This window comes from Chelonia mydas, chromosome 7, assembly GCF_015237465.2.
Source record: "Chelonia mydas isolate rCheMyd1 chromosome 7, rCheMyd1.pri.v2, whole genome shotgun sequence".
NCBI classification, from domain to species: Eukaryota; Metazoa; Chordata; order Testudines; family Cheloniidae; genus Chelonia; species Chelonia mydas.
The window spans coordinates 10,923,002-10,947,021 of NC_057853.1; the positions used below are offsets into that span (position 1 = coordinate 10,923,002).

Below are 24,020 nucleotides of genomic sequence, written 5' to 3' on the forward strand. Positions count from 1 at the left end.
TGGAGAGCTGGACTGTATTCCCTCTAGACATCACCAGCAGCAATTCCCAGTTACAGAGCAGTGGGGCTGGCACAGGTGTCACCAGGAGCATAATTTGGCGTGCAGATTCCCTCTGTCTAGCTTTAGCAAGAAGCAGCACTCCAAGCAGTAGCAAAGCGGGCGGGAGGCCTCCCTACGCTTTGAGCAAGAATGCTGGCAGTCAGGAACTGCCACCCGCACTCCTAACCTCTGGAAACATGGGCCGTTAGTGATGACTGCCTTTGGAAATGATGCAGATTGTAACAATTGTGCCAAGAACTGGGGGCAGGAAGTGGGACCTAGCCGGGCTTTCCCCTGGAGCAACATAAGAATGGTGCCTCCAAGGGAACCAAACCCAAATGACCACGGGGTTTCCCTGACACAGGAAGCAGCAGTAGGGAAGGGAAGGGGAAGGGGATGGCTCAGCTGGGGCCCCTTATCCCTAGGATAACAAGGGATCCCCTCTTGGACTCCAGGCCCCCATCCAGCTGGATGGCTGCAAATAACCCTGAGTAGCCACTGGCAGCTGCGGATTGAGGTCAGCTTCCGCCATGCCCCCTGAGGCTGCAATCAGGAGACAGAGGTTGGGTAGAAATCATCACGCTGGCCCTATGCCTTCTGAAGAGCCTCCTGCACTGGTGTGATCTTCCAGCACCAGCAACACAACACAAAGCGGCTGGAACATGAACCATAGTGTTTAAATACTCCAAATCATTCGTTATATAAGTTAGCACAGACTGGCTTGCTCCACTGTCACCAGGCAAATTGCACCTATTCTCTCTGAGTGCACCCCCTCTCTTGGGGTGAAATCAGGTGATTGCAACCCAGGGCCCGGTCTGAGAATCTCCCGTGTATCAACCATGACTTACCTCAGCAGGTCTGATTTAGGCCAGTCTCTGCAATTCTGTTCTCTTCAGGACAATGACAGTAATAATCAGTGAGCAGACAGCCTCAATAAAGCCAAGTATTATTTATTTAGAACACAAACATTTCAGAGAAAGCATACCTTAAAGGCAATAAATCAGACTCTCCGCATCTCTAACTTACCAGGTGGTTAACCATCTTCCACATGGGATATCTGGAAGGACTAATTTCCTGTAGACTCTTTGGCAGACCCTCTCTCTGTGTCAGCCTGTTAGGGCTCACTGACAATGCCCCGGACAGCCCAGGCAACTCACTCCCCTTTGCAGGAATCAACTTCCTTTTTAACTGTTTATTGCTCTTTGATCTGAGGACTCCCAGCTCTGGCAAAATGGGTCTGCAACTCATGGGAGACGGGAGCCTTGAAGCTAACAGCTTGCCCCACTGTCTTTGCTTGGTCCTATCTGGGAAGCTATTGTGCCGCCTTCATGCACAGACCCCATGGAATTTGAGCATTCTAGGCATATAACAGACATTCCACTACCTCCAGTATAAATTAGATCAAGACAGTCACATAGGAAATTGCAACAACTCAATATACAACTACTTCTCCCTGACCTGGTAACCCACAGTGCTCACAACATTGTTACATCTCTGCATTCCTAACATTACTACATAGCAGCACTATGGCTGTCCCACCAAGCTTGGCAAGGAGGCAGGAGTGGATGTCAGCAATAGACTGAAAGGAGAGCATTCTGAGGAGGAATTTGGAGGGGGAGGAGCGGGATGGCATGGTCCAAAGGATCAGAGAGGAGGCTCCTGGCATGGAGAATGGTGCTGGGAGGGCGGGGGGTGGGGGTGTGTGTGTGGGGGGGAGAAGGCATGGAGGTGCGAGAGGCAATTTGGCAGAACATCGGGTGAGAGTCAGGGTACTGGGTTTTATGAGATGTAGACAGGGCAGAGCTATGCACGGCCTTGACGTTGAGTGTGATGACCTCTTAATATGAAAGTGTGACCCTAAGAGCATCCCAGTGCCAGAGGGTAAGGGGCTCCCTGGTATCAAGCAGTGACAGCTGGCCTGACCAGCTCAGTGCACTCAACTCACTGCTGTCATAATTTTAATCTAAAGGGGGTCATGTAAGGTATCATATCTGAACTGGTAACGTGCTGGTCATAAGTGTTATTGTGTGGTGTATGTACAGGTGATATATGAAAAATTATAAATACGGGCTGGCAATATGTTCTTAACATGTGTTTGGAAAAGAGGGCTTACGGCTCCCCCACCCTCCGCCCCAGGACAAAGAAATGTGGTTCTGCCAGCTCGAATGTGTCTCCAATGTAAACTGAGCAAGGAGAGACCATGGAAGTATGTTTACATAAAAGGTAAACAAAGCCATCAAACTAGCCAGTGGGGGAGATGGCCACTTAACTATCATGAGGGGTGGGAAGAGGAGATAAATTAATGTGGTGTCAGCTCCCTACCTGACACAGCAAGCTGAGTCACAAGGAAAGAGAAACTCAGAGAAAGCCATTTTGGCATTCTTCACCTGAGGAGACAAAGAAACAAAGCACTTGGGGCTCTGTGTGGGATCCTGGTTTAAGGACTCGCCAGCCATGCTGGAAGAATGACTGTGGTGAGAAAGCTATTCCAAACAAGAGACTCTAGTTTGTTAAGATAGGTTTCAGTCTTCAAAGCGTATGTTTACTTTTGTTTGTAACCACTTCTATCCCAATTCCTTCTACTCGGAATCACTTACACATCTGTTCCTTGGTAATAAATTTAATAATCTTGTTTTACTACACAGCCACCTCAGTCCTGCTGTGTTTCAAACTAACCTGTAAAATCCTCAGCCACACTAACAGGTTGATGCTGTGTTCTGTCTCTTTAAAGAAGCAGCAAATGCGTTAAGGTTTTGAGAGGGAAATAGTGAGAGGGTCTGAGCACTCAAAGGAGAAGGTTTTTGGGGAAACTTGAACTGGACGGGTTGTTTCATCACCCTGCAGGGAGTAACCAGGCTAGTGGAAGCCAGGCTGAGGTCACTGAGCTGCAAACAGGGTGACGGTATCAGGGCTCTGAGCCAAAGCTGCACTGCACAGTAGCACCCAAGGTTAACAGGGAGGCAGTGACACAGCCCCTTACTGGTCTGGGTGACACCCCAAAGTGTCCCAGAAAGTTACTACGTTCTATATGTTTCTATCCATACGGAATTTGCTACAATGTCACTCAGAGGAGACACTGCAGGTATTTCACTCCAGAAAGGTTCCCTGAGGAGTAGTGGGAAAAGGTCAAGCTCTCGTGTGCCTGGACAAAGGCAGATTGGTGTAATGTCCTTAGCCACCAGGAGGGTTAATCCTTTGGAACAAAGAGATTTATTTCACTATAAAAGAGGTAGCCAGGTCCGAGAGGGAAACAAACCGGTTTGGAGAACAGGCAAACCAGCTCTCCTTGGCAGCCTGCCACAAAATGGGGGAGAGAGAAAACAAAAAATGAAAGCAGCAGATATGGACTCTGACGTGTACCTTTAACTTTTGCAACCTGCATTTCCCAACCCATATTTAGTTCAGCTTTCTGCAGCTTGTTTCTAGCAAGTTTCAACATTCACCCTTTATTTCTACCTGTTTTCTCTCTGTCATTCTCGAATGCATCTTGCTTATACCAGCTATAGTTGGATTTAATTGTGAGTAGGGAGAGAAAGAAATGCTCACTTAATTGTAAGATGAGGAAGGTTCCACCCTTACAGGAAGAGGAGAAAACAAGTGGCGGTGAAGTGACTCACAGGTATCTAGGATTATAAATTCAGTATCAGTAGCGTGAGGACTGCAGTTCCTACCAGAGGTGAAACAGGAGCATGTGTTGGCACAGAGCAAGCCTGCTGATTTTAGAGGTGCTGGGACAATAGCAACAAGGGTGAAGAATTTAATTTTTTAAATTGTGATTTCCTATATGCTTTTGTAATTGTAACTGAAAGTCAAAAAGAAAGTGTGGGAAGACCAAATTTGAGATGTGCTGGCGTTTCACAGTTCCCACGAGAGCACGTAAATCCTTGAGTTCCTCATCACGAATCTGTTACCCTGTTCCAATGACAGCACAGCACCATCCGCTATGCAATAACCATCCCTTTTCAAGAACTGTCACTTACCAATGACAAACTACCAGAAACTCTGCCACATTCAAATTTGTTTTCTCATTCCCAAAAAATTGGATTTTAATATTAGTAAGACACACCCACACCACACACATGAAAGCAAGAGACCATTCAAGCTAGCTTTCATCCTGAAGCAACCTTTTAATGGGTAAGTCATACCTGCCTGGAAATATGGCATTTCATTTGTAAGACATTAGACTTTTCACTATTACCATGAGCATATTAATTGATATTCTCACAACATCACTGTGAGATAGGCAAGTATTATTCATATTTTACTGATGGAGAAAATGAGGCATAGGGAGGTTAAATGACTTTTTCAAAGACACAGTGGCAGAGCTGGGACTAGAAATTATGAGTTCCTGGCTTTTATTCTTGGGCTCAGAGCAGTAGACCACATTGTCTCACCACCTCAGTGGGGCCAGCAACAGCCCTGGAATAGTAACACGAAGCAAGATTTTTTCATTTTTGAAAGGGAAACAACATCTACACCTAGAAACATTTCAAAAAACGGACGGCACAGTAAAGTAAACAAATGCTGAAAGTGGTAAAGAACAATTTATAACAGGACTGTAGACATAGAAGATTATACATAGCATTGCCTGGACCTCACAATAAAGAAACTCCCTTTATTTTGTACTAACAAAAAAGTGAGGAACACTTATTTGGATCTACAAACACAAACTGCCAGTGCTGCTTGGATTTTTATGACATTCATCATTCTTTTTAAAGTAGAAATTAGAAATAAAATATTCACAATCCAATAATGTAGTAAAATGTCATTATAAAAGTCACGAACATACGGGTCTATTTATCAAGATGATGTCATCAGTTGAGACAGTTAACTGATGGTACAACTATTTTCAGTTATATTTCATTCTCTCTCTTCACTCCATTACTAACCTTAATGAAAACCGTTCCTGAAAGTATTTACTGAAGTTATAGATTCCTGCATTTGGGGATCAAAATTTTACTTTCTGATGAATCACTGGTGTACAAAATATATCTAATTATGAGGGTCTGAGAAAGTCTTGTTGATTCCCTTCAAAGGACTCTTGTGTTTAAGAACTGTCAACAAGGTAAAAAAAAAAAAGAGGAAAAGTATCACCTCCTTTTTGCACACACTAGATGTAGGAACAATATCACATTATAGCAATGAGCTGTATTACGTAAAGGGTCAGAGTTTTTCCTAACACGCTTGTTTAGTCTTCATCTTCATTTGTTCTGCCAACAAACAGCAGTAGGTTTTCCTTTGGGGAAACCTCCAAGAAATTTTCTTTTCCACTTGGATCCTCTGAAAGACTTTGGGGTTCAACTGCATAATTTGCTCCTTTCTCTTGCAAAACTGCGTAGCTTGCAGTAGCCAATCCTTCAGTCTGTTCTGAAAGCCTAATTGCAGTCTGCATTTTCTTTCCTAATTCCTCTATCAGTTTTCCAGAAACAGATGTAGATTGTAAAGAAGCCTTTGATTTTTCATTACTAACATCTAATGTCAAAGTGTCTGTGTCTCGTCCTAATCCATTGCAGTCAATAAGTGGGGCTGTCCTCTCCTCTTGGAGTGTCCCTTGTAGAGAATTTATTTTCCCATCTTCACTGGTTGAGGACTCTTGTTCATCTGAATCAGAGCTTTCTGTCTCAGATGATGAAGTACTGCTTGATTCTTCAGAGTCACTCGTCTCCAATTCAGAGGAACGCAGCTGTTGCTTGGAAACAGCACTGACAGCTTTTAACTCACTTTCTTCCTCTTGTACCAGAAGTGCAGCTGATTCCAGCTCTTCTAGTTCAAACCCTAAATGGGCCTTAGTTAGCTTGGCTTTCTGTAAGGATTCAGCAAGTGCTGCCAACTTTTTTGACCTTTAAAAAAGAACAAAACACATTGTTAAACGCTAGAAACAAAATATTTCCCATTTGATAATAAGTAGCAGGGAGCTAAACATTTTTGTTATTCATTTTGTTTGTAAACAACTTCTTTCTTCAGTTACAGAATGGTAACAGAAAAGGTACAGGAAACAGAGATAAAAATGATCCCCTATTCACTTGAACTTATTCATTCCCACAAGGCTAGAAAAGCAGCTACATAAATCATCACCTCAGCAAACTTACAGTGAATTTTTCAGAAGAAAGCACACGCTTCTTTACAAGCTTTGGAGATACATTGTAATGAAAAACACCAACTGCAACTATGATGATGAAGCAACAGGAAATCTCTGCAGAGAGATTATCTATTTTTAATGTCGTAAAACTTCAGCATTTGGCTAGCCAAGGGGCTCTCATTAGCTGGTTTGAAGCAGCTTGGTAAGGCATGAATCCAGAGGGGACTAAGTCAGTTGGCTTTGTCGTACCCCAAATGTAAATAGGGTATGACAATTTTCTCTCAGCATTACCCAAAATACAGTATATTTACAGAATATATTTTATCAGGTTCTTCTCATTGGGCTTGCACTATTTTTAAACTCCTATTTTTCCCCTTTAATGCCCCTTAGTTATCTGATGCCTTCAGAATTATATTACATATTTACCAACCTCTTATTACCATTTCATTCTAATCCTAATGGATACAAATGACTGTTGATTAACATACTTCCCTAGTAAATGAGCACCTCCAAAACAGCAATGTTAACAAACCTGGGAAAGGTGGTACTGGACTTGGTTTTGTTCAACTGAATGACTTGTGAAGACAAAGTAATTGTATTAAATTTAATCCACTTAAATGCACAGAAAATGGGAAAAATAAAAATAAAAAAAGAATGAAATCAGGACACAGGTTTTATGGCTAAGAAATCTCCTACAACTCTGTTACAAATGTGTATCTCCTCTGTGCAAGTCTCACCACTTTACTCTACACATTATTCACCCTAGGTTCATTCAGTCCTGAATACAAATAATTTCATATACTGCATTCTCAATGCTTCCTTTCTATCGTCATTCTTCTAATCCCTCCTTTCCCCTTCCCTCTCCAATTTCTTAAAACCCACCTCTTTAAGACGACAAATCTTCCTGTCTTATCTTTAGTGAGTCCTACACCATCCCTCAGCTGAACTGCTGATACATGCCAAATAAATATTTATGTTAGGAGTAAGAAAATATGTTGCATTAAAAAAACAAGGCTAACTGATATGAAATCCTAAAGTGGTAAGGTTTAGACCAGTTTTTTTTTTTTTTTTTTTAAGATGGTAGGTTAAAAATACAATCTTTGGGGAAATATTTGCCTATTGGTCTATTTTGAGCCACACATTTAGCAAATAAATTTTCATTAAGCCAAAAATAATTCATTTTACTTTAAAAAAGCAACAATGCCAAAAATTTAGATTTAAGAACTGATCAGCCGACAATTACCTCACACTAAGTTTTCCAAAAATTATCTTTCCTGTTATGTAAAGTTTAAAAGAAAAACATGTTGCAACCATGTAACTTCTTATGGGCCCTATTTCATATATGTGTTCTCTCTCCTATCACAGCAGCACATGTGCACCTGTTTTAGAACGTGTTGCAGAATAAATCAGTTCTAGATTTATTTTAAATTTATTTAGTATTGTACCTAAGAATGAACTAAACAAAGGTTTCAGAGCAGCAGCCGTGTTAGTCTGTAACTGCAAAAAAGAACAGGAGTACTTGTGGCACCTTAGAGACTAACAAATTTATTTGAGCATAAGCTTTCATGGGCTACAGCCCACTTCATCGGATGCATAGAATGGAACATATAGTAAGAAGATATACACACACACATATACATACAGAGAACTTGAAAAGGTGGAAGTAGCCATACCAACTGTAAGAGGCTAATTAATTAAGATGAGCTATTATCAGCAGGAGAAAAAAACTTTTGTAGTGAACAAAAAAACTGCTATACCCCTTTCGGTAAGGCCTACAATAGAGGACAATAGACATGGTAGGTCAACTTTCAGGCTTAGCAAGCTCATTTAGTACAGCTGTAGCCATAAAAATTTCTTCAAGTATTTGAAATTCAGCACATGCTTTAACAGAAAACTGTGCCATAAATTTATAAACAGAGAGAACAAAAAGCAAGAGAATGTCTTGAAATGTGGGAAAAAAGAAAACCAGGTATAAATAGCAAACATACATCCTGTTTCTTACTGTAGAGTTTTGCCTCAGACTATCAATCAACTTTTCACCACTTCCTGCAACAGCAGGTCTACTATAAATCCTGCAGTAACTGACTGGGTTTCATTTCCTCTGCCAAAACCTGCTAACCTGCAAGGCATGACACACTGACACTGGAGCAAGCAGCTGATAATGTAATACATAACTCCTGCGAGGCAAAAGTTAAAGCGCTTGTTCTCTCAGTTGAATGACTTTAAAGATCTTTATATTCTGCTTCCCAGGGGGGATAATTACTCAGTATAACATAGACTGTGCAATTTTTTTCTCCTAAAGGAATTTTATTTAAAAGGTGGAGGAAGGGAAATTTAATGCAGCTTCTTACACTTTCTTACAGAGACAGTGTAGCATTTAAAAACAAATCTTGGATTGAAACGGATTATTTGTTAACTTTCTCCATTCAAACCAAAGAACTCAGAAATTCATGTTTATGAAGAGTAATCAAAACCACATAAAAGTTTAAAAACAATAAAAAGCACGTACAGAAGCTCACAAATAAGCCACACACTTCTCTATGTAATGCCTGATACACATCCAAAATTTTCATCAACTATTTAATATACTAATTTACTTCATTAAATAACCCCAGTGATGTTCAGTCATAACATTTCCCCCAAATCATCTTCAGCAACTTGCATTTTCCTTAAATGTACAAAGTTACGCAGGATCATAGGAACTGCCAGAGTGGATCAGATCCAAGGTCCATCTATCCTGCAAACCCCCCTACAAGTAGACTGTAATGGAATAACCTGCCCACTCGGTTTATTTCCTGACCCCACTATTGAGAGGTTGGTTTATGCCCTGAAGAATGAGGTTTTATATCCCTTCCAGATCTCCATTTTTTTTTAAACTCTACATATGCGTGGTAACCATATAAAAATGCAATCTTTTTTCAAATGTAACTAAACTCTTGGCTTCAATGATAGTCTATGAGTGCACAGACTAAATGTATATTGTGCAAAAAGTTCCCTTTATAACTTTCAAACATGCTGTCTTTTGGTTTCACAGTAAACCATGACTGATGCGAAAAGGAGGAATGTTTTTCTCTCTGCTGACTGTTGTTCAACTCCAGGCACGACAGCCCCTCCTTCCTCTCTTACTGCATAAAATTCAAGACAGCTGTTGTCACATGTAATCCCCTATATAATCTTATCCCCATGTTTCTCTTCTCTCATTTCTTCAAGCTCTTCTTCCCAATACTCTTTGTACTTCCTCTCATCTTCCCTTTCTTCACTTTCTGGTTTCTATCATCCAAATTCTTCCCTATCAAGTGCACCTCCTCCACAGCCCCTTCAAATCACTCCTTAAACCCTCCTAGCCAAACAATCCCACCTCCCTCCTTCCTTTTAATATTCTCCACACCCTCCCTCTTCTCAACTCCCAAGACTGCTAGCTCTTTATGGATGAAATATGTCGTATTTCAGTTTGTAGAAGTCCAGATAAATTTACAACACTCCATAAATTTTATTATTAATACATAATAATTATCTGTGCCCCAGAGTATCTAAAGCTTAGAGTTCAAGAAGAAAATATACGGTAATATGTTTTGGCTCCTTCATTTGCATTATGCTACTTAACAAAAATGTAATACTATGGCTATATAGAAAGAGCTTATCTCTTTGAAGCAGCAAATACTTGTCCCCGCCACTCTTTATGCAAGTACAAGTACATACTAAACAGTGAGTCCACTTATGAAAGAGTTGGTGTCTAACAGGGGCAAGTCAGGAAGGAATAAATACTCTCCTACCGGATAGGTACAAAACTGCAACAGAAAATATACTCAATCTCTGAAAGCTTTGGTTTACTTCCTATGATTTGATCTACTTTAATAGTAATTTAATGATCTTAACTGATTTCCATTGCATAGCTGTTGCTAAAAGATCCACCCTAACCCTTCACATTGAAAGTTTTACCAAAGTTGCTGAGAGATGACGTATTCTCTACCTGTATCAAGTGCTACAGGGGAAAGGAGATAAAAATGACATAAGAGACCCCACTACTTTCTATAAAAATAAATAAAGCAGTTATGAGTACTCTGACTTCATTAGTAAATGCTCTCCAAAGACCAACAATTCCCCTCCTGAACTCTGCAGTTGACTTTCTGTAACTCTTTATGTGCATGGTTCTGTGGAGCCGTTGGCATGCTTACAGCAGATAAACACAAGGGCTCAGTTCCTGAGCTGTGGTCAAGAAGTTCTTGGTGCAGCTCACAACAAGGTGGAAGCATGTGCAGACTTTAAGCTACTGTTGCACTCCCCTAATCCCGAGTCCATTTGCAGCAGCGTAGAGGCTGTTCTAAATTCTGTTGACTGCCAGCAACCCCAAAGGACGCTTATGGCAGGCAGGGATCATGAGGGTGCAGGGACACCTTGGCTTCAGTAAGGGGATAGTAGTATCTGCACGATGGAGGCTCTTTGACACTTAGTGATCCCCATACATAGAGGGATCCTAGAGTGGCAGTAACGTTAGCATTGTTAGGACAGCTTTGTGCTGGTGGAGCACTGCAAAACTGCCCTAACGTACCTGAGGAATAGCCCAAGGAATAACATTTTGTTCTTGTTGGACTACATCCATTTCAGAACCCCATATCTATTAATGTGCATGATGTATATATCACATAAAAGCAAGGAAATTCAGAATTCATATTGGCATCCTATTCTTATTCTGCTAAGTGCAACAGCCCACGAGATTAAATAATACTGGAGATGTATCTAAGAGCCCTGTGGTACAAATGTAAGTCGGATGACTGTATCAGCTTTACTACAGCACAGCCTGCAAATGAAAAAATGGGTTTGTGCCTTTCCCTCCACTTCTTTATATAATGTACAAAGAAGGGCTTTTCCCCTGCTTGTCTTGTCTTTCCCTTTTTTCTGGAAGATGGCTTGAGAACTGGAATAGGAGTTTGTTTAGCCCTCACTTAAGGACTAAAAGATTATTTCTCAAAGATCTTTTCCTGCCAACTGTGTCAGATATTTGAGTTCAATAGATTTTCAACAGTCTGAAAAATCCCTCTTCCTTTCAGTTACTCAGATTTCATTTTTTTGGTGCATATAATATCTTACCCCTAGGAGTGGTCCAGTCATCCATAGTCTCTTTCAGGAAAACTGGAGTGTACAAAGCTGACATTTCTAATTGTAAAAAACAAGCAGAAACCACTCCCCATTGTCAGGCCTTTATATATCCTAAAGCAGCATAAAAAAGCACAATGGCTATTTTTTCTGTGCCGGTTCAGTTTAAATCTTCCCTGCAATTGATTATGCTGCAATGTTAGCATTATTTAAACTTGATTTTTTTGTACGCTATTCTCTTTGTTTTATGAATGGTAGATTAAAACAGAACAATGAACAGAAGCAGTACAGAAACACCTGATGACAATGCACCTGAATCAGGAATAGGCTAACTTCATCAGCTGCATGCTTGATATTTGAGATAGGTTGGAAAGGAGATATCAAGAAAAACAAGAACTTCCTATGTTTTTAAGAAGCAGATTCTATAAATGTTATTTGGGGAGTTTCTCAGCTCTATATTTTTTGTATTGTTGTATAAACTGCAAAAACGCTTTTGTCTATACTTGTGGCACCTTAGAGACTAACCAATTTATTTGAGCATGAGCTTTCGTGAGCTACAGCTCTTAATATATATAATGTCTTCTGCAGTTTCCACAGTATGCATCCGATGAAGTGAGCTGTAGCTCACGAAAGCTCATGCTCAAATAAATTGGTTAGTCTCTAAGGTGCCACAAGTACTCCTTTTCTTTTTGCGAATACAGACTAACATGGCTGTTACTCTGAAATTTGTCTATACTGTATTTAAGGACTCTAGGATATTTTTAAACAAGCACATTCTTAGCTATTATCACATAAAAACATGCAAACTTTCTGATAAAATGTTTGGTTTTTTTAAAATAATTTTCATCTTTTAAAGTCCTTTTGCTAAAGCAATTATGTAATCACTTTCCCTGATCTGAAGAATCCCAGGCTCAAAACATAAAGAACAACGTGAATAGAAGATTTTCTACAGCTGACAACTAGTTAGATTCTGGACTTGTGATAGAAAGGGTGCCTTCTGGGGGAAGAGGAGGAGAGAGAGAGAAAGAGAATGACTCCTGATAATATGGAAAGGAAATAATGTAACTCCTCGGCCAACAAAGACAAACCCAATCTACACGTAAAGTTTGTAAAATAAAAGTAGGTCTCATCTATCTAAGAATACTTTCTTTTTTCTGGATATTCTGAGCATAGCTGAAGAATCAAGATCCCAAATTCTGAGCATAGCTGAAGAATCAAGAAACAAATCATCTGCTAAAATAATATTGTATATACATTCTTTGAACTGTAGAAGAATGAAGGCAAGTAAAAATCTGATGGTCAGTTATGCAGCTGCCATCAGGGAAAAAAGTTTCTCTCCTCTATTTAAGAGATAAACGGAACTAAATAGTTGTTGGCACACACCTGCCAATTGGGAACTGCCAGTTCATTTTATTTTTAAGGAAACAATCCATTAGCAAGGAGAATTGAATCTCAGGAATCCAGCTAGAGAGAGAGAGTACCAGAAACCTGACTCAGTAGAAGACAGCTAAACCACACTGCAGAAATCACAGCATAGAACACTTTCCCAAACGAGACTGTGGGTTTAGTTTGATAAATTGTACAGGTTAAAACAATAGCCCAGGGAACAGAAGTGACCGTATGTCATGAACAGAATGGGGGATATAGTGCAGAGTTTAGGGACCAGGTAAAGATGCCCTGCTGTTGCCAAGACCTCTAGAATAGTATTTAAGATTAAAGTAACTCTTTCCAGTAAAGTTAATTCTTCAGTAATGATTAATGAAATCTCATGATTACTTGAAGATATGCTCATTCAGTATGCACATTTGTGGTAATATCATCTTATTATTATGGTAATAGTGATCCTACATAAACATGCATAATAGGTATTTAAAGCATTGCACATGGTAATTATTAGTTGTCAAGATGCCAATTGCACTGGGAAAATGCTTTTAACTGCAGGTTAAATTGATAATAGGCACGTTTTATTTAATGTACAGCTTTAATAAATAGACAGCAGAGACGTCACACGTCTTGTTCATACACCTGACGTAATTACTGGAAGACAATGCTGCAGTATTATCATTAGATTACAACAGATCTTTGATGTGCTAAGTGTTTTCCAAATATGTATGAAGAGAGTGTCTCTGCCCTCCACAGCTTATCTGCTAAAAAGACAAAAACAGATGAGTGTGGGGGAAATTGAAACAGCACACAAGTAAAGAAGTAGGAAAAGGAAGAGAATGGTGAGAGGAGAGAGAGAAGGATTGAGAAGGGTTTGGGGAGCAGGGTGAGTGAGGCCAACAGCAGAGGGCAATAATGGAGGGGGAAGGAGGAGCCTGAAGCAAAGCTCCAATCAGCAGACAGAAACGAAATTTCTCAATGTTCCAATTAAGGTCCTGTCTGCTGATATCACTGGAGTACAGGGGATTTAAAGATACCCTTTGCCTTTCCGCAGCTGATAGTGCTCCCAGAGCTTCTGTTCTGTCTCTTGCAGTCAATGTGGCTTGTGGAGTCAAAGGGCACTTGGAACCTGGTGCCCCATACAGTTGTCCTCCTTAGCCACATCCAGGGGAGTGAGCTGCCCAGGTCTCCTCCCCCAAAGCTGCTGGCAAAGCACCTTCCTGTTTTATGGAGATTATTTTTATCATATTTTTGGAGGGGGAATGATCTGGAGAGTTATAGTTGCTGAAGAGGGGAGGGATAGCTCAGTGGTTTGAGCATTGGCCTGCTAAACCCAGGGTTGTGAGTTAAATCTTGAGGGGGCCATTTAGGGATCTGGGGCAAAAATTGGGAATGGGTCCTGCTTTGAGCAGGGGGTTGGACTAGATGACCTCCTGAGGTCCCTTCCAACCCTGATATTCTATGATTCTAAGATAAGTTCTGTAGGGAGCCAGAGAGAAGACAACTCTTATAAAGTGAGCCTAGATATTAAATAAAAAGAATACATGCATAATTTGAGGCATCCATCCTGCCTTGGAATCCCTTGTTTGTAGTTTTTCCTAGATATTAATTTGTAGCAAAATAAAAGTAAAATGATGCACAACCTGCCTTTCTGAGTAACATACCCATCAACCAGAAATAACACTACATAGGAAAAAACTAAAAACACAGGAACTACTGGAGCAGGCCTTTCAGTCCTTGTGGTAGATTGCCCTGTGTAGCAACACTCTTGGTTTAGGGATTTAGCCCAAGTAGCAAAACTACCTGAAAGAGTTAAAAATCAGTTAGCAATAAAAATTCTATATAATGCAAGAACATTTAACCATGCAACTTACATCATCACCATGGGAGTTATCCAGCTAAATTACTGTGTGGAATATTTACACCTTTGTGTATAAACACAGCGGCCAGGTTGGTACATCAGGCTTTGAATGCATAGTTCAGTGACATTTGCTACTAAATGAAACAAAATAAAACCTCTTCATGTGCAGATAAAAGCGCCACCTTAATGGTTTAAAAAAACCCACAATAAAAAGATTATTCTACTGCATCGTAAGTTCGGCATGGCATTTTACAGATCTATAAAAAGAGTTCACTACCCTGAGAAGTTTACATTGTAAATTAGACATAACAGCATGGGATGGCACAATAGATGCATAAAGCAACAGTGCTTTTTTTATAGCTATTCATTTATTGAGGTAGTTTTAACAGGTTTACAAATCCATGTCATCCAAATATCAGGGACAAAACAATAAACATTACAACAGCGAGTGTTTATTAGAGAAACATTATACAGTAATATAATCTTCAGATCTCTCTATTTAACAGGGTGCTACTATATTACAGGTGAGCGCAACAGTGCATTCTTACTACCTATGCTTGCTAAGTCACACTGAGGTGCTGTGTGATGCGTGGATGCTGCCATGCTGGATCGCACAAATTACATAGCTAATCTGATTTTACATCTATGTTTCCTGATAGTCTGGACAAATTCTATAACATTTGTCTGATTCTGCTACCACTTCCCACTTTTTTCTGCTTTAGTTGGAGAAAGAGCCTAACTACATTACAAAAACAACCAAGCCAGGGGATCGAGTTGCAACAATGTTATCCCCAATCCCGGGTGCAGCATAGTTCAAACCTGTTGTGTGGACAGGACCTGACTAGGCTTTAACCAAGGTTTAATAATCAGACTAAAGCCTTGGCTATATTTCATTATGTGGTCCCGTTACAAATAATGCAGTCAGGTTGAATCTATACAACAGATTTTAATTGTGTTGTGCCTGGAGTAGGGGGACAACCCTGCTGGTAAACCCCTAACTCAGTTGGTTTTGTAGGGCAGACGAGCCCTATTTTAAATTAAGCCCTAAATTTAAACCTGCATTTTAAATGTTTAAAGAAAAGGCAGGCAAGCCTCACAGATGTGGCAGACTGTCCCTGGATAGAGTCTTCTTCATATAGTTTCCGGAGGTTCTACCATATGGGAAAATGAGTTTGTTACACTGCTAAGCAGCTATCCCCCATGGGAAGCCTGCAATGCCTCAATGTGCATTCAAACAGAAAATGACATCACACTGTGCCAATCAGTATAGCTGACTGATTTACCAAGGGCAGTTATTTAACTTATCTCCACCCTACGGGGATCTGGACTCACGAGATTCACCTTAGCGTGAAGTAGCTGCATTATCAAGCTAAAGGCGTTGTGCATGCTGGATTGCAGGGCATTTCCAATCACGCAAGTTTTACACGATTATTGTACAAGTTACCGAGCTTTAGTGAAAAACGGGGTGAAGACAAATTGCTGCTCTTGGTAAGGCCCGTCACAGTTCAGACTTCCATGCACTACGGCACTGAGCACACCATATATGCTTCGATATATAGATAAAAGAGTCCATGGCAGATTAGTGAGCTTGTCCGGGGAGTATACCCACCTGAAATCAGTTCAGAATCATATCAAGCTACGTTGCTCACCACTGCCCCATTATTCCGTGACTAGATGCATCATACATCTTAAGCCTCCTCCAGCCTTAATATTGTTCTCCAAGTGGTTCCAGTCATGTTTTTAGTGATACGTTTGTCCCCATAACATAAGGAAGGTGAAATGAGTGTGTGTGAATTTAGTGTTTGGGAAAGATGATGAAATAGCAAATCAGCCTATAAAGGACAATGAAATTATTTGCTTAGCCACCACAGGTAGAACATAGACAGCAGTAGGATTATTTATGTTTCTACATGAATCATCAATGATGAACAGAAGTCATACAGATTTCAACGCATCTGGGAAGGGTCAGCCCCTTTGCGCTATTATTTCCTGTTCCCAAGAACCTGGCTCTCTCAGGAGCCAGCCTGCCATTGTCTTCCAGCCCAAGCCACACTAGGTTTATACTCCCAGGGAGAATGAGATAATGTCGACATTAATTTCACACAGGAACTTTGATGAAAATTAATTTGCAAATGGCAAGATGTCTAATAGCTGGGCTCCTTTGAAACAGAAGGCTCAAGCAAAGGTATAGTTGACCATATTATCATGGGAGGAAAGAACCAGAAGGGAATTTGATCCTTGAATGAAACAGATGGCAAAATAGCCATAGGTATTTGAAAAGAAAAGAAATTAGTTGTCAATCTAAAATTTGGATGACACCTTTCATCAAGTATGACATAGGTGCTTCAGCAGCCAAACCTGTGATTGGAAGATATCATACTGTTCTTCTGGGAACATCCCTTGAAGCTGATAATGAAAAGCTGGCCCCCTAAGGCAATACTATAAGTTACTACAATGGCATATTTTGACATCTAGAAAGTAGTACTCAAATCACTCCAACACTACTGAAAAAAGAGAGGGGATGATAGATTAACGATAGCATACTGTCCTTAGAAATTAAACTGAAACAGTAAAAGTTCCCTCCAAATCTTGAAAAACAGTTCCAAGCTGCTAGAAAGGAAAATCAACATTGATTTAATTACTGAGATACGGAATTGAAGGACAGCGAAAGAGCTCAATTAGATTTCAATAAAATACAGACATAAAAAAGATAGTAAAAGGAGTAGGCTTGATCAGGTACTATTAAAATAAAATAGAAGTGTTAATGATGATGGCGTAGAATGCAAAAGTAGACCCTTCGTTAATATGGACAAAAAAGCATAAATAGCCCAACAATCGAGATTATTGTAGGGTAATTTTTCAGAAAAAAATCCTTACAAATGAACATTTAACTATAACAATAAACATCAACCTACAGACACCATCCATTTGCTGATCTCACTCTTTATAAAGCACTGGGTTACAAAAAATAAAAAACTTCAAAATATGGTTGGAGATAAATCTTTGACTCAGTTATACCTTTTGGCATATGCATTTTACATAAGAGGCCATATTTCCATGCTGCTATTTACAATTTCAAATTAGTCCTTCAAGAAAGGCTACGTCTACACTAGAAACTTCAAAGCGCTGCTGCAGGAGTGCTTTGAAGTGTGAGTGTGGTCATGTGCGAGCGCTGGGAGACAGCTCTCCCAGCACTCCTGGTAATCCACCTCCATGAGGGGAATAGCTCTGAGCACTTGAAGCGTGGCTCCAAGCCCTCGGAGCCTGTCTACACTAGCGCTTTAAAGTGCTCAAACTTGCTGCGCTCAGAGGGGTGATTTTTCACACCCCTGAGTCAGCAAGTTAGAGTGCTATAAAATGTAAGCGTAGACAAGCCCTTATAAGCTACTCACCCACTGGCACTCTAATCAAATGGTTTAAAAAGAGTAAGCACAGCATTTAGCCAACATATATGCCCTGTATTGCTTATTAGGACCTAAAAATTCTGTATATTTAGCTTGTTTGCTCTGAAATACAAAAGCCACGTTAGACAGCCTGTGGATTTGTACTGGAAATGTTTATAGACAATCTGAATCAACCACTTTGCATGGCTATACGTTATTGATATTGTGATCATGATATGATCTTACATTTATACAGTTCTTTTCATCCCAAAGTATTCTACAAAACAAAATGATATAGCAGCACAAACTATACATAGGTTTCATTTTAATCCATTGCTGGGAATATAGCCACCTCCAGCGTGAAACTTGTCTACTATTTAACAGAGCACAACAGTACACAAACGGAGGCCGAAGAACCCCCAAAACAGCCAACTGAAACCGGAGTTGAAACTTTTAAGTAGGCAGAATGTAATCATTGATTTGGAACGTTCCAAAGACACAATGATTATCACCACTAGCTTACAAAGAATAACAGTTCGTTAATGAACGCAGGGGGGCAGGATCTGTTTTCCGTCCTCCCTGAAACATAGGATCTGTTTTACGTCCTCCCTGAAACATGGCATGTCCAATAGCACAATGCCATCTAGCACACCAAACAAATAGTGACAAAGAGAAAATGGTAGCATTTACTGAAACACCAACACTGCTTCCAGCAGTTCTTACTAAATCTGTTCCCTAGAAATTTCCCACCCAAGTAGAGACCTACTTTGAGTCTACCTTAGCTTGTGAGATCTGACAGGCTCACAGAATGGGGTGATACGGCTAAAGGCTGATATTATAAACACAAATAATATATGTTTTACATATTTATTTTATTACACATTTTTCACAATAAGTCAGTGAATAACTGTAAATTATATTACAATAAATATAATTTTATTGACCATTAAAAACAATAAATAATATTTGTATTGACCATTAAAAAAAAACCCAAACCAAAACATCACACCCAAATGAAAAAACTCAAACCGAAACATCCTACTAAATCTGATCAGTGAGCTCCAGAGAAAAAGTAGGGTTTTTTAGGATTATAAAACTGTAGCTGAAATGAAAACTGAACTAAAGTTTACACTACTTACTACATTATCTGCAGTAGAAGAAAAAGACAGAAAAAGTTTAAACATGACATAAATACTGCAATATTTGTTCATATGAACTAGGGTTAAACCACCTTTATGGGCAGGTAGTAATTCATTCCCAGTAATGGGAATTTTGAGCTTCCTCTGGTAGTATCAGCTGTTAGAATAACATGGGCCTAGCCAATATAAATTTCCTGTGACTGCAGGGAGCAGAGACTGGTAAACTTTCATCCTTCCCATCATCTCCAATGAATGGGGCTTGTGTTTTTTAATTGTTTCCTTGAGAGTAGCCCTTAGAGATAGAGGAGAGTATGCTTCAACCCAACTCTTCTGCTATAAAACTAGGAGATCAAAAAGAGAAACAATATAAACTGGAGCATCGTGTTCAAGAAGACACCTTGAGGATTAAGTTCTCTCCCTGTACATGGAGGGCTGTGTTCCATAAGTTTAGATTAAAGGAGATTCCTTTTCAAAGCAAGAACCAATCATCTGGCTTTAGAAAATGGAAACTGAACTTGCCCCTTTTAATATGAAACACTGACTAAAGTGGAAGAATCCACTGACCCCGAGTGGCACAAGACCTGTCTTCCGTTTTGAAAGTTTAGCTTCCAAGGGAGCATAAACTGGTTCTAAAATTAAGAGGGCGATGACAGGAAGGCAGAGAAAAGGAAGCGTACTTGTTAAAGTCTAACTGGCAATACTGTAAACAAACTGGTGGCTCAGAGCACCACACTTCAGGAAACAAAATCTGAAATGCAGTACCATTGCTTCTACTTAGTAGCGCTGTTTCATGTTAAAGAGTTTGCCTGGTTGTCTCAAATGATTGTTGTCTCCCTCAATGGTAATTCTGAAATTCTACAGTGCTCCTTTCACACCAACTCTAAAGACTAATCTTTAGCCAATGCACGTTTATAAATATTAAGAAAGGATAAAGCTTTAAGATGTAACTTCTTAGTTTCATTACTTGGATTTTCCCATAAGGGGAAATAAAATGTATTAAGTATAAGTACAGCAGGCAGCAACCCACAATCCCTTCTACATCTCTTGAGCCATCTTTATACAGGCTTTGGTCTCCATCTTGTATCTCTGGTATTCTTTTTTGTGACATAGCACTCCTAACACAGTATGGTATGTAATGTGCGTGCTGTACCAGGAGACCAAAGGCATCCAAAGGAAGTGTGCATTTTAGTCCCAGAAAAATGCTAGTGAAGTTATGACTAACAGATCTGCCAGATTGCTACTACTACCTTTAATCCTGACAAAGGAAAAAAGCCTCCATCCTTCCCAACCTGTTACCCTGGATTCTTCAGTAAAATGCACATCTAAAATGGAGGTGTGCCAAACTTGACCAGTTTACCAATCCCTGGCAGAAGGGAGGAGTCCATCCATTGCCATCTCAGAACAGCCTAAACAACATAGCTAGCTACAGTATTTTTGATCTGTGTTTGTACAGCACCTAGGACAATGGTCCATGACTAGGGCGCCTAGGTGCTACAGTAATACAAATCATCATCATTATACTCTTTTGCACCTAAAATGGTTGATGGTCTTGTTCCCTTGCTGGCTGACTCTAACAGGGGAATTTGCTAGCCATTTCGAGTTTACACCTAGAGCTGCTGGCCCACACTTGATGCAGCTGACCTAGAGCAGTAATTGTTGAGAGAGGGAGTCCCCAGGGAATAGTGGCTAATAGGCGTTAGGCCACAAACTGTAAATCATCATCTCGGCACATTATTAATAGAGAACTTTCACCCTTTTCCTCCGCTCACTCCATCCTCGTTCACACTTGTGGTTTATGGTGGAATCACTGACAAGGGGAGAGACCAAGCCAGCTACTGACAAAGTTGAAAACAGAAAAGGAAGATGTTATCTGCGTGGAGAACAGCTTCCCCCTTTGATCACAGCTGCACACTCCACCTGCTTAAAAAGGCAACAACTACACAGGCTCATCATTCCTGTAGTCAAACAGGAGAGTCAGCAGAGATGTGCTGACTGAAAAGACACGACCCAAATCGCTGAGCCGTCTGAACGCAAACAGGAACTGCCTCCTCGCAACTTCGGAAAATCAAAGTCCAAGCCTGAGGGGAGAGAAGTCGGCTTTTTTCTTCCCCTCATTTACCCATAGCAAGGTAATTCTGACACTGCCTGGAGGAATACGAGCTAGAGAAAAGTGACGGAATAAAGAAAAAACAACAGAGATGAGAAAGGAAAAACATCAAAGGAAACTGCAGCCAGCAGCTGGGAAGAGAGATTAAATCCCTTATTAAAAAGCAATGTTTTACAGGGTTTGCTAAAACATGTATAAAGAGGAGTTTCTGGTATTATATCCAACTATTTGTCACTTTTACAAGCCTGCAGGGCAAATAGGTTGTTACTTGAAGCCTCGACTCTAGTCAGGATTTTATATTACATGGGTAGTATTATTTATAAAGAGCCCTCGATGTACCTACTGTGACAGGTGTGGGTTTTAAAGAGGATACAATCTACATGAAAAGTATGGTATTTCAAGATTACATTAAAAAAGGGAAAACATACGAAAAGACAAGCATTGCAACAATAACAGATGAGACAAAAGCTTATGGAAGTGCACACAACTTGTTAGCTACTGTTTTTAAATCAGGGACCCACGATCTAGTAGTTAAGTCATAGCAATTTGAGTCAAAAGACCAGGTCCTATTCCCAATATAGGCACTAGCTTTCAGTGGGACCTTTTACAAGTCACTTATCCACTCTCTGTCTATGTTTTCTCCTCCGGAGAAAGTGATAACACTTTCAGAGGTTTTTAAGGCCAGAGGGGACCTAGGGACAAATGATTATCTAGTCTGACCTCCTGGATAACACAAGCCAAAGGACCTCACCCCAATAATTTCTACATCAAGCCCATAACCTCTGTTTGAGCTACAGCATATTTTTTAGAAAGATATTTGGTCTTGACTTATAGACTACAAATGATGGAGAATTTACCATGTCCCTAGGTAGACTACTCCAGTAGTTGATTACCCTCACTGTCAGACCACTGGATCTTGTTGTGCCTTTTTCGACTATATTGAACTATATCTACTATCAGAAACCTCTTTTGATTGTAGGTACTTGCAGAACATGACCAAGTCACCTCTAACCTTCTCTTCCATAAACAACTGAACCTTTTTAATTCACATATTTTCCAGACCTCTAATCATTCTTGTAGTTTTTTCCTGAATCTTTTCCAATTTTTTAACATCCTTTTTGAATTGTAGACACCAGGACTAGAACAGTATTTCAATCATGGTTTCAATAATGCCACATACAGATGTAATACCACCTTCCTATCCTTACCTGATGTTCCCCTGCTTACCTACCCAACTAGTGCATTCACCCTCTACAGCATCACAGTAAGAGCGCTTGTTCAGCAGGTTATCTACCATGACCCCAAAGCCCTTTTTAGAGTCATGGTTTTCCAGGATATGGTCCCAAATCTTAAAATGTCTCCTTCTGTGAGGTCACAATACAACCATAAACCCACTTGGAGAGTTTTTGGATAGAAACAGAGACCCCTTTAATTCTGCCTGTGGAAAAAAGGGGGCCTAAAGGCTTAGTCCTGTCTAAGTAAAAAGCCAACACCACCATGATTGATATGAAAGTCTAAGGTCACCTTCACTAAAAACCATGAATTTGGCCAGAGACATATCTTTTCTTTATAGAAAACTGTGTAGGGGAGATCGGCCATTAAGGCTCCTAGCTCACCAGTTCTCCCAGAAGAAGTGATAGCTTCGAAAAATAAAATCTTTACAAAAAAGTGCAGAAAGCAATACTTAGCTAGTGGCTCAAAGGGAGGCTTCCTCAGAAAATGGAGAACCAAATTCAAGTCCTATGAAGGAGTGGGTTTCCTGACTTTGGAAAAAAGGTTAACTAGCCCTTCGGTGAAATTGGAAATGGTGGGGATAACAAACACTGAAAACCCCTCAACAGGGGAATGGAAAGCTGTGGTAGTTGCTAAATGAACTTTAATAGAGCTCAGAGTGAGACCCAAAATCGTTAAACCAAATAGGTAATCTAAAATGTCAGAAAGGGAAGGATCAAATGGGGACAAGTGCCACTGGCTACATCAATGGTGGAATCTCTTCCATTTCTGCAGAGAGGTTTTTTCTAGTTGACGCTTTTCTGATATTAAACAAAACCTCTTGAATCTCTCTCCTACAGGAGACCTCTATGATGGTTCCTGGGAGTACCCAGGGTTGTGAGGCACCTCGCTACCACCTGCCCTTAACACAAGGCAGCCTTGTCTGCACCTGATGTGGGTCAGCTCCCCAACTTCACTGGCCACAGGCAACCCAAGCACTCCCCTCAAGGCTTCACAGGCCCCGCTGTCACTGTACAGCAGAGGTCCCGAAACTGGAGGGCACACCCCCCTGTGGAGGGCACAGAGGAACATTCAGGGTGGCGCGGCCACCCAGCCCCACCCACCCCCAGCTGTGCTCCGCCCCAACCCCATCCCTGCACCTGGCCCCATCCCCAGCCTCGGCGTGGTTCTGCATCTGTCTGCGGGCCCGACTGCAGCTCCGATCCAGTCCCCATCCCCCTCCCCAGCCCCATTCCTGGCCCAGGGCCGAGTCTGGGGGAAGGGCCAAGAGCAGAGCCTCACCCAGCCACAAGCCCAGCTGCCAGCGGCTCCATTCCCAGCCCAGGGCCGAGGCTGGAGGCAGGGCCAGGAGCAGAGCTACCCCCAGCCATGGGCCTGGCTTCTGGCCCCCACCGCAGCCCGGATGTGGCTCTGCTCCCACCCCTGACCCCAGCCCCGGGCCATGGCTCTGTTCTCAGCCCTGGCCCCACTCTTGGCCTCAGACTCACCCCCAGCTGCGGCCCCCTTACTCCTGTCCGCGTCCGACCCCTCGCCCTGGGAGCCGCAGCCCCGCTCCTGGCTGGGCTGGGGGGGAATCATAGACTACCAGGGTTGGAAGGGACCTCAGGAGGTCATCTAGTCCAACCCCCTGCTTAAAGAAGGACCAATACCCAACTAAATCATCCCAGCCAGGGCTTTGTCAAGCCTGACCTTAAAAACCTCT

General features: G+C 41.0%; 1 protein-coding gene across 3 annotated transcripts in view; it reads right to left on the reverse strand.

Annotated features, from left to right (window-relative positions):
- Positions 1-4,040: 4,040 nt before the first annotated feature.
- The window catches only part of SHQ1 (SHQ1, H/ACA ribonucleoprotein assembly factor), a 96,789-nt gene continuing 76,809 nt past the window's right edge, over positions 4,041-24,020 (reverse strand). For all 3 annotated transcript variants that reach the window (XM_037904340.2, XM_043551487.1, XM_043551488.1), the window contains one exon: positions 4,041-5,879. In XM_037904340.2, coding sequence (XP_037760268.1) covers positions 5,228-5,879 — 652 coding nt within the window. In that variant the 3' untranslated portion in view covers positions 4,041-5,227. The remainder of the gene's footprint in view (positions 5,880-24,020) is intronic.